At 47.2% G+C, this 12,685-nt stretch overlaps 1 protein-coding gene across 1 annotated transcript in view; it reads left to right on the forward strand.

Annotated features, from left to right (window-relative positions):
- The first annotated feature begins 482 nt into the window (after positions 1 to 482).
- Positions 483 to 12,685, forward strand: part of Mob2 (MOB kinase activator 2) — a 163,570-nt gene continuing 151,367 nt past the window's right edge. Inside the window, exon 1 of the mRNA XM_037422002.2 lies at positions 483 to 621. Coding sequence (XP_037277899.1) covers positions 617 to 621 — 5 coding nt within the window. The 5' untranslated portion in view covers positions 483 to 616. The remainder of the gene's footprint in view (positions 622 to 12,685) is intronic.

Consider the following 12,685-nt stretch of genomic DNA (forward strand, 5'->3'; position numbering starts at 1 on the left):
ATGGGGGCGCTAGCAGTGCTATTGTTTCATTTAGTCACTATTTGGCATATCAAAACCAAATCAATTACTCAATGCACAAGTTTCAGCCGTGATCAAAGATAGGCGGAAAGTTATAGCCCTTTTGTTTTTCAAACGGTGTTACAAACAAGCAGCCCTTGCTAAGCGCCTCTCGTAATCGAGAGTTGTGACAGTAGCAGCAGTGTTTAGAGAGGCAAAGTTTCATCATGCCGTAAACTTGTCTGGAAAAGAGATTTGAGCGTTAAAAGCAATCGTGAGGAATCTAGCAGCTTTTCACACTCTTTAGAGCCGCAAGCGACAGCAGCGCTTACTGTCGATGCGTTATCCTCAGTTGATTTTTTTTCCTGGCTACAAGTTACCTTTCCACATTAAACCTTGTGTGAATCCAAAGTCAGCTGATTTCAGACTGGTCTCGCCATCTATCGCCGACGCGGCGCAACTCTCGCTTCTATGCGTGAAGTCGGCCATGTTGAGTGTGGATCGGTGTTGCCGTCGTCGAGCCGCCGTTGATGAAAAATCGTTCTCGGCGTTAGCGTAGCACCCAAACGCCAAGCTGGATAGGCTACCGGAATACCTTCGCGACACCGTCGACTGGTTTATGGGGTAAGCCAAGCACGCGCTGCCCGTGTCGGCAGCCGCCTTTTTCTCTGTCAAGCGCGCCTCTCGTCCCGAGTGAAAGAAAAAAAAAAAAGTAAGGTAACACTGCCGCTAGGCTCGTGCACAACAACAAACGAAAACTGGCGGTCCGATGGTGAGGTAGGCAATGGAATATGATTGCCCTGGACGATCCTCACGGACACAGCCGGGGTTCCGAAAGGGGCCCCCGAATGCGAGCACCTGTCCGCTTAATCGGCGCATCGTTTTCTTCCGGCGTCGTTCGAATGCGTTTGCTGCTCGGCGTTCGTCGAGCCGCTGCTTCGCAGGGCTGTCGAAAGCGCTGGCGCATTGAGAAACCGGACGCATACTTTAACTGCAGCCCCCGCTTCATCGCCTTCGCATGCGTCCTCTGTCAACTGATACGAGCGCGGAAGCTAAAGCGCGACGAACGCGAGCGGTGTCATCGATGCGATCGAACCTCTCGAAGTTTTTACTTGGTGACCGTTCGCGGAAGATGAGTGAACTTGGGCGCTTGCCTTTCTTTCATTTGTTTTCTTTTCCTTTTCGTCCTCTGCCCCGAGCCGCTGCACTGCTGTGTAAACGTGTGTGTACTGCGGAGGGCCTCCTCCGTAGCGAGGGAGAAAGAGGTCATTTTCGGTGCCCGTCCGCGAGAGGCCTGTCGACTTTCAAGGTCTGCTGGTTCCCGGCAGAAGAGAGTTCACTGTTCCCTCCGGCCAAGCTCGTCCACGGGTCTCTCTACTGGACCCGCGATGCCTTTCAGCCGTTCTTCCTTTTGTTGTCCGGGTGGAGGCGGAGTTTTCTTTTTGTTTTGTCTTCTGGTGGGCCACCAACCCGACGATGGGGTGCTTCGACTTTTTGTTTACGGCCGCGATCGCGGGGTGGTCTTGGTGGTGTGTTGTTTCTGGCCGTAGAGAATCCCGGGTGCCTAGCGCCGGCACGCACGTATCTGGGTCAGTCTCGCGAGAAATCAGCTGGCCGACGACCGGAGGGTAGCATTCGAAAAGAACCGCGCGTGAGCGACCACCTTGTGACGCGGCGAGGTTGTGTGTGTGTTGTTTCCGTCACCCCGTGAGATAAGCGGCGGCCCCAAAGAGGAAACATCTGTGGTTGGCATGCCACTTCCGTAAATGTGTGTAGATTACGCCGAGATGATCGCGCGCGCTTACGAAGCTGGTAGTTTGAGGGCGCCCGAAGGCTGTGCAGGCGTCGATCGGCGTGTGTAGAACAGATCCTTTCTGCATAGAGGTAATTCACGCCAGATTGCTCGGGCCGTCGGCTCGTTAAGGGGATACGAACGAGCCCCCCTTAAATCGAGTCGCATATATCCTCCATCACAGCGTCTGATGCGAGATCGTTCGCGCGCTCATCAATAAAGCGTGGACTTGGCGCTGACGACGCGATGTGACCGCCTCTTACAGCCGACGACCGTTTAATGAGCGCTTCCCGCATGCGTCTTTTTATTTTTTATTTTCGTCGACGGGCGCGTGCACTGCGAATTTATGGTGCTAGCGAAACGCGTCTCAGCTGTCAGTCGCCGCGATTGTGTACACACGTGACATTGATCAGAGACAAAAAAAAAAAAAAAGGGGGGGGGGGGAGTGGGGACCGCCGCTGCTGTTTTCATCACATGTTTTCCTGCATTATCTCTGAGGGTCACGGCGTTTATGAATGAGTCATTGCATTGTCGGTCGCACCGTCAATTGTGCAGTCTTGTAGTTGCACTTTATCGTTCGAATAGGGGCAACACGAAGACCTGCAAGAGTGTTTGGGGATCACGGAATGGTCCAGTTACACAGTGTGGCTTTTGTGTTTACAGCAGCTGTGTTTCGACTGGACGCGATACGCAGCTTGTTTCTTGGCTCTCTCGAGGAAAAAAAAAATCTTCATCTCGTGACATTCAACGCGGTTGCACTCGGCAAACGTAAGGCGTCTGTGAACTCGATATAGCGTTATTTACAAATGAACTTCGGTATTCTACGCTTCAGTGCACTTTTAAGAAGTTTAAAGAACACACTTCCTGATCCAGCCGTTACGGTGGTCAGCTGCTGACGCGGAGGTCGCGGGTTCGATTCCGGGCGGGGCGGTCGTATTTCGAATGAGGTGAAATGCTAGAATCGAGCACGTATATTGTGCGATGGCAATACCAGAGTATGCGGAGCCCTCCTCTATACGGCGTGTCTCAACAAATCATATAGGAGTTTAGGTGTGTCAAATGCCAGAAATCACTAAAGTACACATTTACTGATAACTGCAGCACGTTGCGAAAATAAACAGTATATGAAAACTACAAAAGGGGGCAGGGGTATATTAAGGAAGAGCTGAATACTCAAGAAACTGAACTAGACCATGAGAAATATGCGTGTTAAATTTAAAAGCATCACATATGTGCAAGCCCAAAGGAGCAATATTTCATTATTTTTTTCAAGTAGTCCTGATCTCGTACACTGTTCATGAATCTCAAATCTGTGAAATAAACTTACTAGTTACGAGAACATCTCGTAGGGTTGTCAAAGCCTACTGTTCGTGTCAGCAGAACTCGTTACTGGGTGGTTGGTTGGTCGATTCACTAAGAAGAAACAACTACTTGGTTCAGATCGCCAAACTGCACTTTGAAAGCTCTAATGCCTTATGTTTCAGTTCCATAAGTTCATTATTAGCGGAAAGTCACGCTTGAAATTTTATTTTTAAATTTCGCGCTGAAATGTCTGCGCGTGACGTAAAGAGATAAAAAAAAAACTTTTTTTCGTATTTTCACGACATTGCCGTCATGAAACTTTCTGAAAATTGACAATTTCAAATTCTGCATGCTTTTGCTACAGGGTGTAAACGTCGTGGTGCACAAGCGTTGCCGGTATGAATGACATTTGCCACGGCGTCGACAACCGTGATTATCGACATAGACCTTGCACCCTCTTCCGAAATTCCCGACTTGAGTCGAAAGATAAGGACAGCTCAATTGCCTCTGACGCGTATCAGTGTTGTCCCATGGTGCCTGAATCAGGCGTTATCTGTTGCCCTCTTAGCCTCGTTTACGCCAATGTTGTCACCATGGGGGATTTCGCTTTCGTACACATTCGCGCTGCAAACGTGTGCGCCGTACTTTCTCCATTCATAGATTTTATATTAAAGGGACAGAAGTGAAACAATGAAGCCCAAACTCCATAAGCGCGAAAATGCACGCGACAGCGACGAGCGACGCGACGTAGATCGGCGTCGCGCGATCAGTCGCTAGCGCAGGCAAACCTCATTCACGCGACGGCTTCGGCGAGCGAATTCCACTGTTGCTGGCATGAAGCCGTCAACTCGCACCAAGAAAACCGCGTAGCGAGCGGTTTCCAATTTAAAAATAAGATATATTGTTGTGTAATGGAACGGAAAGTGTTTATTATTGCCTTGCAGCATTTTTTATATGCGCATGCTTAATAAACATTGCGTTATTTTTTGTTGTGCATACGTGACTCGGGCAGGGTCACGTGCACCTATGTAGTCTTCGTCTTTTCCGGTTTTTCGCTATTGGCTGCTTGAGCCCAGCACTTCCGGGCGATGAGCGACGGTTTCCAAATCTGGAGAACCGAGCGATCGCGCGAAAACGAGCACGCGACACGTCGCGCGAACGCCCTGTTTCGTCGCTCATAGCGTCGCTCGTCGCTGTCGCGTGCATTTTCGCTCTTATGGAGTTTGGGCTTGACTTGGTTTATATTGATAAACTCTGAGAACTCGGTACGAGAACTCGGTGTCACAAAGTTTCGCTACCATACACTCTTGAAAAAAAGGTAGTGCTACTTCCTAACTTTTGAGGTTGTAAAGGGCTGTCACAACATTCACTACCTAAGTAGTAACTGTAGGTAGTAGACCACAGACATTTACTACCTCAAAGTAGTAAATGTCTACTACCTGCTGTCATTTTTTAATATTGAAGGCTGTGACAGCACTTTACTACCTCAAAAGTTAGTGAGTAGCTGTGCCACTTTTTTTTGTCGTAGTGTCATTTTGTAACTTTTGCGCCGAAACTTGATCGAGTGACGTCACTTATTTCAAAACTTATTTTTTCGCACTTTCGCGGCATGTGTTCGATGGAATTTTTCAGAACTTGATATGTTATGTCTTAACCCCGGTTTGTTCCCTGATCCACTCTGCTCTCTTCTTGTCTCTTAAGAAGGTTATACCTATCAATTTCCTCTCCATCGCTCGCTGCGTCGTCCTCAATTTAAGCTGAACCCTCTTTGTAAGTATGCAGGTTTCTTCTCCGTAGCTAAGTACCAATAAGATTCACCTGTTATATTCCTTCCTCTTGAGGGATAGTGGTAATTTACCAGTCTTCATCTGAGAGTGATTGCCAAATGTGCTCCACCCCATTCTTATTTTCTTCTACTTACTCCAATCTCGTGGTTCGGCTCCGTGGTTATGACCTGTCCTAAGTACACGTAGTCTTTTACAACTTCAAGTGCACTATTACCTATCTTGAACCGCTGCTCTCTTCTGAGGTTGTTTTTCATTACTTTTGTTTTTTGAAGATTAATTTGAAGACCTACCTTTCCACTCTACTTGTATAATTTGGTAATCATGAATTGTAATTCGTCTTCTCAGTTACTCAGCAATGAAATGTCATCGGCGAAGCGCAGGTTACTAAGGTACTCTCCATTAACTCTTATCCCTAACTCTTCCCATTCTATAGTATAGGCCTCCTGTAAGCAAGCATTAAATAGCTCTGAGGAGATTGTATCCCCCTGCCTTACATACTTCTTGATTGGTATTCTGTCGCTTTCTTTATGGAGCACTATATATGGTGGCTGTTGATCCCCTGTATATTTCTTACAGGATGTTTATATATGCTTCGTCGACGTCCTGATTTCGTAGTGTCTGCATGACTGCTGATATTTCCACTGAATCAAATGCCTTCTCGTAATCAATGAAGCCTATGCGCAGTGATTGGCTGTATTTTGAGCTTTTCTCTATTACCTGATTGATAGTATGAATGTGGTCGATTGAGTTGCCTGTTCGAAATCCTGCTTGTTCCTTTGGTTGATTGAATTCCAACGTTGCCTCAATTCTGTTAGCCTTTCAATTCTTTCACCTTTTTAAATAGCTTGTATACGACAGAGAGCAAGCTGATCGGCCTGTAATTCTTCAAGTCCTTGTCATCTCCTTTCTTATCTATTAGGACGATGTTAGCATCCTTCCAAGATTCTGGCACTCTTCCCGTCAGGAGGCACTTCTTAAACAGGGTGGCTAGTTTTTCTAACAAAATCTGTCCTCCGTCTTTCAGCTGAGCTGATGTTACGTGATCCTCACCAGCAACTTTGCCTCTTTGCATGCTCTCCAAGGCTTTTCTGACTTCTATCATTACTGCTGGGGTGTCATCTGTGTTACTGCTAGTTCTTATATTAAGGTCGTGGTTGTCCCGGCTCCTGTACAGATCTCTGTAAAGCTCCTCCGCTATTTTAGCTATCCTATTTATATTGGTAGTTATTTTGCCTTTTTTGTCCCTTAGTGTACAGGGAACTAACTGGTGTTAAGGATATCATAGCTGCAATCAAGAAGAGGAAATGGACATAAGCTGGACATGTAGCGCGTAGGCAGGGTAACCGCTGGTCATTGAGGATAATTGACTGGACTCCCAGAGAAGGCAAGCGGATTAGGAGGAAACAAAGTTAGGTGGGCAGATGAGATTAAGAAGTTTGCGGGTATACAATGGCAGCACAAAGCTTAGGGCCAAGTTGACTGACGGTGCATGGGAGAGGCCTTTGTCCGGCAGTGGACGTAGTCAGGCTCCTGAATATGATGTTAGGCTTATGGCACCCAGAATGACGATGTAATCTCCGCGTCAAATGAAACACGATCAGCGGCTAGCCTACGCGATGGTGCAGTGCGTGTGTCCACTTATTACCATGGACAGGCGCGCGCATCCTGTTCGGCACACGGAGTTTCTCACAAAATTACCTACATAGGAAAATCTGGTGTAAGTGAGCTGCTGGATGCAAACATAGAGTTTCCTAAATACGCACTAGAGGGAACTCTGGCGCTAGTGTCTATGGCAGCTGCAACGCATGTCGCTTCAGCGAGCATGGCAATGGTGGGTAGTAAATGGATTTGTCTATAATCATCGCACTTCTGGCTTTGTGTGAGTTCGTGTGGCTGGGAGCTGCTTTCTCACGAAACGACAATCGGCAAATGTTCAGCGGTTGCGCTTCACCACCTTATTTTAGTCTTATCATTTCAAATCGGGTCACGAAGTTCAAAAGGGTTTGCTATTGTCTTCGAAACAAAAGCAAAACGAAGCAATAAACGAAGCCACAAGTGCGAATCGTCGCCCGCAGGTACAAAGACTAGGCAAATCCGTGTACTACCAATCATTCCCATGGTCGCTGAACGATTTCAGCGCCAGAGTCTTCTGTAGTTAATTTTAGGAAACTCTATGGATGCAAGGGAATGCCGGGATGTGTGAGCTTGGAACTTGACTCAGATTTCTTTACCTCAAAGACGCCTCTGGCTTCTCGTTAAAATGGTTTATTTCTTACCAAAAGAGTACGCAATAAGCTATTTATCTTTTGCCATTGTACAGAGACATGTTTTAATTAACACCGAAACTTCTGCGTCGATGTACAATTTTAAAGTAACCAATGACCGCTAAACGTGGCAGGCACTCAGCAAAGCCTGCGTTGCCTCTGCCATTTTATGTCGTCTGTTTCTCTCTTTCGCCGTTTCGTTGTGCCGTAAAAGTGAGTGGACTTTTATTTTAGAATATAATACGCGGGAACGAGATCCGCCCATAGAAGTTTTGTTTTAGAGAAGCGTTATCAACAGTCGTATCCGCTTTTAAGCCAAAGCCTCGCTCAACATCAGCCAACGCGAGCCTCGCAAACACATATACCGTCATTCCCAGCGCTCCAATGAGGCCCCTTAAAAAATTCGCGTAGACGGTGGCGCCAGGTTTCCCTCTAGGTATTTTTATGATAAACTCTATGGTTCGGCAGCTCTGCGTGTATACGCGTGCCTGTCCATGGTGATAGGTGGACAGCACGCACAATGTACCATCGCGAAGGCTTGCCCCGGTTCGGGTTTCATTTGACACGGATAGTATACTTCATTTTCACTGATTAGAAACTATACGTAGGACCCAGTAGACGCCTTCAAAATCTATGACGTCACAGTGTTGGGTGCGGGAAGCCCGAGGCGGTGTTTCCACTCGCACTTTCGTTTCGCGTGTTTTAAAGGGACACTGAGGTGAAATAACAATTCACGTCAGAGTGAAAGCTCAATGCACGCAACTTCTTGAACGGCAGTATTATCTACAGCAGTGCCCTACTTACAGAGAAATTATGAAAAATGTACAGGAACAAATGCGCCACGGTATAACGTTCGCAAAACGATGCCGATGATGTCAGAAAAACCGCTTACAATTAACAAATAGTAATTGATCTAGCTGCACTAAATAGAGAACCTTCCGTGCTACAGGGGACGTAATAAAATGCGGAAAATGAGCACGCGCTGCTGAAACACGACAGGGGAAGAATTGTAACACTTGTTCGTGCTTGTCCTGTGTATACTTGTGCGCTCTAGTATCGTGCGGCTTTCTTTCTGTTTGAACATTGCGCTGCAAGCGTTGAGCTGTGACAGTTGTTAGTGCTTATTCAGGCCGAAAAACGAAGCGAAAAACAGCGTGAAACACAACACTGTGAAAGGGGCGGACGACACTTCGCTGTTTTGTGTTTCGAGCTGGTTTTTTTTTTGCTTTGTTTAACATGAGGTTTTAGTACTCTCGGTGGCGTTCCGTTTTTGAACCTAATACTGCGTGACCCGGCCCGGTTTGCGCCGAACTAGCACGTTTCGATTAAAAGCTACCGGGCGCCATACTCCGAAGCATCGTTGCTGCTAGATGTTGACGCATAGAGTCAGTTGTTCGGCCGACAGTGCTGGCTTTTCAAAACGGCTTGGCTTGTCAAGGCTGGCTCTGTGACGTCATGTTTCCTCCTTTCTTTTTCTTTCCTCTACGGAGAATTTCACGATGCGCTAGAAAAAAAAATTAAGAGAAACGCGGAAAGGTGATACGTCAGGCCACGCAGACTTTTCTTCGCTTTTCCCCATTTTTTTCCGATTCGGGAAGAACTGCTGATTTCCGGTGTACTATATACACTAAATAGTTTTCTGAAGGATCTGCGCAGTTACCCCGAAAATGGCTCTTTGCTCCTCCAAAAGACGAAATGTGTTCAGAAGAGCACACACGGCATGGCAAGGAGGGGCACTTTCCTCCTTGTGGAGTAAAGCGCCCATTTTTTGAAGTACCAGCAGGAATATTCGCGCCGTATACAAACGACCCATCAGTGCCCTACACAATCCTGTTTCCTTTCAGACGGTGCCGTGACGTGGTGTGGTGTAGTGGTTAGAGAACGCGCATGCTATCTCGGTGGTCGTGAGCTCGAATTCCGTGTGTTTGCTGCAAATTTTCGGAAATTTATTTGTGAATGTGATGCTGACACATCGATCGTACGTCTGAATCAAACGCCTGCACGCGCTTCAAAAGGCTGGTTAAGTCAACCAAAACTTGGTTTTTCTTTTGCGCAAAATAACTTGCTCCGTTGAGGAGTAATCGCGAGAGGGCGGTTACTCCTTCGCAGATACTCCCAATATGGTGCAATGGGTGTGGCAGGTTAGTTACTCCTGCAACGGAGCAACCTCGTTACCCCTTTTCATCCTTTTAGAATGTATATATTTTGATCAAACTTGAGAAGTCCGAAGAGGCCCTGCCTACACGACAGAAGCGTGGCAGCCGATCGCTTCTGCCAATAAAGAAATGGTCCCACTTATTCACTCGAAGGCATGGTTCTCCGGCAGTCTGGATCGTGACGTCAGTGTGGAGTGCGCGCCCATTGGTTGAGACGCGTGTGTATCTATCCGCCTTTGAGGAGGAAAGTCCGCTGCGTGTGTACCCAGCTATAATGCATCAGTTGTGCCCGGCTGTTATGTATCGGGGGTACGTAATGAGATCTGACAGTTGGTTTGCAAACGAGCTTTGTTAGACATCTATCTATTTAGCAGGGCGACAACATGTCGCGAATTTCGAATAAGCTTTAGTATTCGGTATCTTTGGCCTTAGCTGAAGCATTCAAAGTTAATTTCCTGCACTTTTTCTAATTTTTCGTTACCCTTGCTATGTGTTTAACCTGCCTTATGTCAATCACCTTTTCAGACATTCGGGGAATTATTCGTTGAATGTAATCAGAGAATTATTCGTTGAGCTATATAGCGAAGGCACGAAGCGGGTAGGTAGGTAGGTGAACGATGACGCACGCTGACAAAGCGCCAATAGCTGGAAAAAATTTATTGCCACGAAAGTAAGCGCATCGGGTGAGCATTCCGCGGCGTATGTATGTATAGTTTTTCTTTTTTTTTTTTTGCTGTACGCGGCTTGCTCTAGAGACCGCGGGTTTCTGCTGTCATGCATTCGGTTTTCAAAAAAAACGTTATTCTTTTTTGTTCCCCTTTCCTGTTGACACGCTTCGCCTATTAGTCATCGCTTCGCTGGGCGAGGGCTCTCTTGCTCCACGCGAGCGCGCCTCGTGCGTTATACTTTGTACCCTTGACTGTTCTTTCATACAAAGTTTTGTGGTGATAAGCAACTCTTCTGCCGTGCTACATGCTGTGCATTACGAAGCATGCGTCTAGACTCCTTTCTTCTTCCTTTTTTTCGAAACGCAAAGTATTTCGAAACGCACAAGCGCTGTGCAGTCTTTAATAAAATGAAACTTGTTTTCAGCAAGCTGCTAGGCTCGAGGGCGCTCGCTTTCATTGAGTGAAGGCTTCATCAATATTTTATACTCTTTTTCGTGGCGAAATTTCTAGTGGTATTTAAACAAAACCATTTGTCGACTTCAGGCGAATCTTCTACCGAGCAAACACGAAAAATATTGGTCTGTACACGTTTCTGCGTTTGTCAGGTTTTGGGAATGTGCGTATGATTTTAGATGTGAATTGTTTTACGGGCAAGCTCAATCCGGTGAGCGGCGTGACCATCCATACTGCGCATGCGTGCCCTTTTCTCTCTCTCCCCCTCTCTGTCCTCAACGCATCTGCCCCAGCGACGTTTACACACCCATTGCGAATGCGCGTCCCCTACCTCGCTCTCTCTTCCTAAGCTCCCCCTCTCTTGCCCCTCAACGCCGACAGGCCGCGTCTGCTATAGCGAGTTTCTTGATTGAGAGAACCGTCTGCTCGCGCTGCACAACCGTCCACGTTCCACCCCGTGTATATAGGCGCTGGATCTTCACCTCCAATATAGTGCCGGTGAAAGGTTTCTACTATGCGTTGTTGAACATTAAACATTCGCAGCTTCGAGCGTTAACTAAAAGCGGACTGCGGGTCTCTGTGTCCACTCGTAGTGATCTGTCTCTCATTGCCCATTAGCTGCGATTGACACGTTGCCATAGGAAACAGTGGTTCATCATTGCGTGCTTTGTGGCTGCCCAGATTGCTCTCCTGCGCAACGCCGCGATGAGCGCCAGCGTCAATGCCGCGGCTAGTGTAAGCGTTAGCGCCGACTGCTTCGCATCTACACATGGTTCCTTTAGTGGCAGATGATGTACTTTCTTTTTTCGTGTGTGTATGTGTTTGAGGTGAATCCAATATGAATTTATTAGTACCAGATGAGAATTAAACCCAGTTATATGCTTTTGTGATATTGAAAGTGTGTGTTTCCATTTACTGTAAAATCACGTTCACGTCACAATGCTCTTAATTGCAGCTTTAAAAACGCACACTGAGCATCATGGGGCAAGCTAGCGGATTATTCGCACGCACATAACTTGTTCATGGAGAGCCAGTGCATCGCCGCATATAGTATATACGTCAAATATGGCTCACCGAGGAATACGATCTCCTGCAGGCATCTCTCTAAGTTAGCGGTCGTGACAACGTGTGTTCGTGTAGCAGTTGACTGTATAAAATTAAAACGTTCGATCATTTCAGCTTATCAGATTTCACTACTTGACAGTGCTTGCAGCAGTCATCATCGAAAAGTAGCTTACTCCCGCAGAAAATCGCGAGAAATGCCAATATTTGTCGTGATTCGAGTTATACCGCTGACAGCCACGGGTCTCTTAAGCCGCCGCGCCTCACCTCCGATCTTCAGAGCGCTTCCCCCCTTCCCAGCACCCATTGCTCGAATGCATATGCTGCCGTGCTTGTAATGAAAGTCCCGCGTGCTCGCAGTTGGGGCGTCGCGCTCCCGTGAACAGAAGTGCTAATTCATAACATTCCTAAACAAGACACTACAGTAACTCTAGGAGGAAAGAGTGTTCCTTATTTGAAACCGCGCATAAGAAAAGCAGTAAAAATCGAGGGCCCCAGCAGGACGTATTCGGATTTCCACGAACCTTCAGAAGGCCCCGTCGATTAATTAAGGCTTCCCATTAGATGTCGCCAGCAGAGCTAACGAAGAGGTGGTGCCATTAGGAAACTTCGATAGAAGCAGGCATATTGCGTTGCCGTCCGGGCCGAAGTGCAGCGTAATTTTGGAATACCGCGGAGGAAAAGGAGGAAGCCGAAACGGGGAAAAAAAAAGAACTCTTTAGCGCAGCTCTCGTTTCTACAGAACCTTAATTCTGTCCGAATTTCGGGAATCCCGTATTTAGCTCTTCTCTGTTTTGTGAGCTGCCGCATTCCAGTCGGGACGGGCCCGATCGGAGAACAGTGTGCGAAGTCTGTGTGGAGGAGAAAGCGTCGCCGTGTCTAATGAACTTGGCAGTTTCGACACTCGGCTTAAATTGAACGTATGCGTCACGATTGCCCCCATGTGTGTCCGTCGGGATTTCTAAGTGCGTTGAGTGACATACATCGTCAGGAGAACGACAGTATTGAAGGTTTGTTTGGCCATGCCGCGTCATCCTACGTCACGCTTGAAAAAACAAGCAGTAAGTAAAAAAAGAAGGAACTTGGGCTCAAGAGAATCGGGCGGCTGCGGCGAAGCCAAGTTTGTGTTTGTATATCGTGTTGGAACGAGTGAACCGGGCAACACTATAGTGTTGCCATTAATGCGCAAATTGAACGGGGACTA

Source organism: Rhipicephalus microplus, chromosome 2 (assembly GCF_043290135.1).
Source record: "Rhipicephalus microplus isolate Deutch F79 chromosome 2, USDA_Rmic, whole genome shotgun sequence".
NCBI classification, from domain to species: domain Eukaryota; kingdom Metazoa; phylum Arthropoda; class Arachnida; order Ixodida; family Ixodidae; genus Rhipicephalus; species Rhipicephalus microplus.